At 34.1% G+C, this 4,807-nt stretch overlaps 1 protein-coding gene across 3 annotated transcripts; it reads left to right on the top strand.

Annotated features, from left to right (window-relative positions):
• Positions 1 to 632: 632 nt before the first annotated feature.
• On the top strand, positions 633 to 4,314 carry 5-FCL (5-formyltetrahydrofolate cycloligase). 3 transcript variants are annotated; one of them, XR_005480190.2, is made up of 8 exons: positions 633 to 1,175; positions 1,340 to 1,480; positions 1,917 to 2,072; positions 3,124 to 3,165; positions 3,267 to 3,312; positions 3,523 to 3,593; positions 3,724 to 3,827; positions 3,915 to 4,314. XR_005480190.2 is itself a non-coding variant. In XM_039023394.2 (8 exons), the coding sequence occupies exons 1-8, from the start codon at positions 758 to 760 to the stop codon at positions 3,925 to 3,927; spliced, it is 1,014 nt and encodes a 337-aa protein (XP_038879322.1). In that variant the 5' UTR covers positions 633 to 757; the 3' UTR covers positions 3,928 to 4,314. The 3 variants fall into 3 exon arrangements, 1 of the variants encoding a protein (XP_038879322.1); XR_005480191.2 differs by having other exon boundaries at positions 3,267 to 3,340; positions 3,701 to 3,827; XM_039023394.2 differs by having other exon boundaries at positions 3,701 to 3,827.
• Positions 4,315 to 4,807: the final 493 nt, after the last annotated feature.

Below are 4,807 nucleotides of genomic sequence, written 5' to 3'. Positions count from 1 at the left end.
TTATGAAATTAAGCACGAAAATCTTATTATATTTACTAAAAAGTGTTTTGTAAATATTATATGTTAATAATAAATGAAATAATAAAAATTAATCACAATAAATAATTAATTTCTTATAAATAATCAATGATGATTATATGTTCATAATGAAGGATCAAACTAAAATTAATCTCCATAAATTACTTGATTATTAAAAAATAAAATAAAGTAATAAATTACTACTATTGAAAAATGAAGTTTAATAGTAACTAAATTCAACTAATCCCAATTTACTAATTAAATATGTTTAAGATATTATTAATTGATAAATTAATAATTTATGAAAAAAATAATTCCATTTATTTAATTATTATAAAAATAAGTTCATTAAATATTTTAATAATAATTATTGATTTATTAAAATAAATATTTATATTATTTTTATTAAATTAATATTAATTAATTAATTAGTTAACTATATTCAAAGTGAAAATATATGTAAGATGAAAAATAGATAGATAGGGGAAAAGAGAAAAAAAGATTTTGAAAGATAATAGAAAACTATTATAAGTGTGAAATGAGGTGAAAATAGTTTATTCCAAATAAATAGTTAAAAACTATATAACTGTTCCATAAAAAAAAGCCTCAACCAAAGCCCCTATGTGATTTGAAAAGTCCAAATTACGGATTTGACAATCAAATTGTTCTTGTCCCTTTTTTTTTTTTTGTTGAAAGGAATCAAATTGTTCTTATTGGGGATTGGAGCATTTTGGTTTTGATGATAAAATATCAGCTCCTCCAAGGAAACAATACAAATTTACCGGTACATGGATTTCAAGATTCGATCACTGCTTCTAAGTTGACGAACCAGCGAAGTCCAGCCGGAGTGCACTTGGGTCGGAGCCCAAAACCCAGAAAGTGGGCAATTTTCGAAGCCCCAATGCTCCGAAACTATAAACCATTATTACCCATTGCAGCCAATTCACTGTTCAATCGCCTCCAACCTTCAGTTTTCCAACGATCCCTTCCTCCATTATCGCGTTCTTCATCCGGGTCCCCAAAAATGGCGAGCAACGAGAGTATCAAACCAGAAAACGAAGACCAATTGAAGGCCACATTTGAACAGAAACGGGTTCTTCGATCCAGCGTTCGAAAAGCCCTCAAAGCCATGGACCCCTCCCTCAGATACCAGGAAGGTAGCAATTGCTTACTTATCTTCATCGATTAACTTCGCCTTTGCTGAAAATGTTTGTCCATGTAATAGCATAGTTAATTGGATATCGTTTTACGATGTTTCTGAATCGACAGAATGCGATCTTCTATTTTCCCTCTTTCATTGGGCTCTATACTTGTTTTTCAGACAATGCAATTCAGAGTATCGTCTTGGAAGCTCCGTGGTTTAAATCTAGTCAGAGATTATGTGCTTATGTGAGTTGCAATGCGTTAAGGGAAGTCGATACATCGAGACTATTATCAGAGACTCTGCAATACCCACCTAAAGGTGTGTTCGTAAACTTATTAGCCGCTTACTCTAATTCATGCGGATGATATATCCGAAGTTTCAAGGATTCTTTTGGCGAGATTAACGCAATTATGTCAGTAAGGCTCAATGAAAGATTTTATATTAGTTTACATCAAATAAAATAAACACAATTAGTTACTAATTCAATTAGATTCTTTAGATCAGTTTAATAATTAGTGTAGGAGAATATAATCATCGTCTGGAAATGGTTTCAATTTCAAACAGAGAGACTATTTGACGCAGTGGATCTGAATGCAGAGTACATGTGGGAACAATTGTTGCTCATGATACGGATAAGTTGTTTTTTGAACATGTTGGTTCTAAGATAATGCTCTGTTTTACTCGGGGAAGTTATTGATTATAGTATGATTCGACTGAGCTTTGTAAATGTTGACATTTTTCTTTTTATCTGAAGATGGTTGTTCAAAGAAGATTTTTGTCCCGCGTGTGGAGGACAAGAATAGTCATATGCGGATGTTCAATATTTCATGTATGGATGATCTTATTGCAAATTCAATGAACATCTTAGAACCAGCTCCAGTGGATGGTGATGGAAATGAACGTGAAGATGGTAACTGAATACTCCACCCCATCTATCTCCTTTGATTTTCTGTTGTCAGTTCCTGGCACAATGGTCGTAGTGATTGTTGTGATCAATTTACAATATATTATATATTGCACTGCCACTGGAATAATGATGTATTTGACTCATGTATTATATATAGCAATTAGTACTGGGATTTGAATAACATTTTAAACCATTTATCTTCATAACATTAAAGATATTATTGTTTTCTCCGGCTTGATCTCCTCTAATGCAATAGTATGGCTTTGCAAATAGAATAGCTCTAGGGTAATTGTGTCCTTATCATCGGGGACCAAAATATTTTTTGTTTACCACCAGCAAAAAGACAGGTTGTTCCTTTTTGTCTTGGATGGTCAATGGATCTATTAATTCTTCAATGCGAGCCAGAACTGAACCTTCCATGGTTTGCATCTTTGACAGAATCCATAAACCAGTATCCCTTAAATACTTGTCCCCCTCCCCCCCCAACAAAAAAAAAAAAAAAACCTGTACCTCTAGTATGTCCCTGGATCTTCTTTGAGCTTGACGATAGGTCATGGAACTGCTGTTTCATTCTTCTTATGTTTTTAGTACCCAATCGTTAACTTATTTTGTTAAACTCCTTAGCCTTGTGAAGTTTTCCTGGAATTTATACGGCATTTTCCCCCAGAGTGGGGAGTGGTTAGCCATGAGTCTACTTTAACTCTTATGTGTTATGGTGGTGATAATTGTTATCAACCAAACATTATTGCCATCGAGAGAACAGAGCATCAGTATTGAATGGTGTTATTGTTCCGTTGCGGGCATAAAACAAATCGATTCCTCTCTCTTCTTTCGATCTGTCAAAACAGTTTGCAGTTTTGATGAGGAAGGATTTGTTACATTCGTTTTCTTTTTTCCTTTTCTAAAAATATATCAACCAAACATTACTGTTATCCATCCATATGATCTCTTTTTTGTTCTTTTTATCTTTTGTGAACAAAAAAATGATTTGACATAATCCATCTCTGCATCTTGAGTGTAACACTGCTGATATTTAAACATCTATGTTTTGCAGTTATGCAGACAAAAGAGCCCATGGATTTATTCCTCTTACCAGGTGAGATATTTGTATCTATTTGTTGGTTGTTTAGGGTTTGTTTATAGGTTAGAAGCCAATGTGAAATCACTTGTTAATATGTTGACTATGATTGCTGCCAGGACTAGCATTTGATAAATCAGGAAGACGCTTAGGCCGAGGGGGAGGGTATGGAATTGCATTTAGCCTTTCTGAGGTTTCTTTCTGCTGCTGTTATTACTTAACTCATACCACATTTGGAGCTGATTTGTGAAGTTGAAACTAGTAGAGTGACTCCCAAATCACGATAGTGAAATCCCCCCTGTGTTTTTTTTTTCTCTGCTTGTTTAGATTTTGCCCTCATTCAATCTGTATTGTCTTTACTTGCTATGAAACCAGTTATTATGATACCTTCCTAAGGAACTACCAAGAACTTGCAAAGGCACGGAATTGGAAGCAGCCTCTCCTCGGTATGTGTGCAAGCTCTCTCCTTTCTAGTAGAACCTCACCTTAGTTTCCCTTGCACCTCACCTTGTTTCCCTGCAACTTCACTTGACTCAATTGGAATGATTTGCAGTTGCACTGTCCTATTCGGTGCAGATAATGGATGAAGGAATTATACCACTTACTCCAAACGATGTTTTAATCGATGCTCTTGTATCACCATCTGGTGTGATTCCAATCAGCTCAGTTGGATTGGACAAGTAATTTCTTTCATCTGAGAAGTCTAACCACTTGTCATTCCAATTTTTTCTTTGATTTCTTACTTTCTACTTGTCATGTCCTCGCAGAATGAAAGTCTGACACTGGACTCAGAGATCAACCTCTAACAATAACTTCTTCGATGAAATCCTTGAAAATCTGGAGCTTGAAGAACCTTGAAGCTGTTAAATTATGTACGCCTTTCCCCTCCCTTTTCGAGTGGCACCTATTTTAGATACGCCATCATGAGGAAGTTATGGTTCCTCATAATTGCTTTTTTCTTAGCCATTGGAAAAGTAGCTTCTAAATGCGTACTAATCTGAATGACATGTAATTTTGTTAATTGTACAAGCATGCTTTAGGCAACATGGAGAAATCTATGACGTATTGTTGACAAAGGAAAGCCTTTTGGTTGTTTTCTAGCAAACAGTTAATAATCTGCAAACATTTTCATCATCTAAAATAAATGTATGTATTGTTTTCCGTAAATGAAGGGGCATTTTCTCGTAAGACCCGGTCATTTGAAGTAGACATAGGGATTTTTGGTGTTATGTTTAAAGTTCTTTTCGTTGACTTTAGCTTTAGAGTTTGTAATGCGCTCCACTACCAGCCTACAAGGAGTCTGTTTGATATTTGATTTGTAAATTTGCTTAGGATTGCATACATTTCTTAGTATACTACTATATTAAACTTTCATGGCTATGGAACTCCCAAGGGCTGTTGGCGTAAGGACCGTGATTTATGGTCTCTAGTAATATTTATTTAAAGGTCACATGTTCGAATCTTCGAGTGAGCTTAATAAGAAAATTTTTCTTAAGTTTGGGCCTCAGAGCAGAATTTAAAAAAAAATTTAAAAAAAAATTTGATTATCTATTTATTATTTATTATTATTTTTTTAAATATAATCTTGTAAATCATAGTGCCTATAAATACATCTAGGAACCTAATTTTTGCAATGTAATCTCTAGCATAACCCAGATAG

This window comes from Benincasa hispida, chromosome 2 (assembly GCF_027475165.1).
Source record: "Benincasa hispida cultivar pf3 chromosome 2, pf3_genome.v1.1, whole genome shotgun sequence".
Lineage (NCBI taxonomy): Eukaryota > Viridiplantae > Streptophyta > Magnoliopsida > Cucurbitales > Cucurbitaceae > Benincasa > Benincasa hispida.
This window is presented reverse-complemented; position numbering and strand designations above follow the sequence as displayed.

Coding starts and splice junctions, on each gene's coding strand:
- 5-FCL (XM_039023394.2), top strand. CDS start 758: ATGATAAAATATCAGCTCCTCCAAGGAAACAATACAAATTTACCGGTA. Junction 1,176..1,339: donor CTCCCTCAGATACCAGGAAG/GTAGCAATTGCT, acceptor CTTGTTTTTCAG/ACAATGCAATTCAGAGTATC. Junction 3,166..3,266: donor GGATTTATTCCTCTTACCAG/GTGAGATATTTG, acceptor GATTGCTGCCAG/GACTAGCATTTGATAAATCA.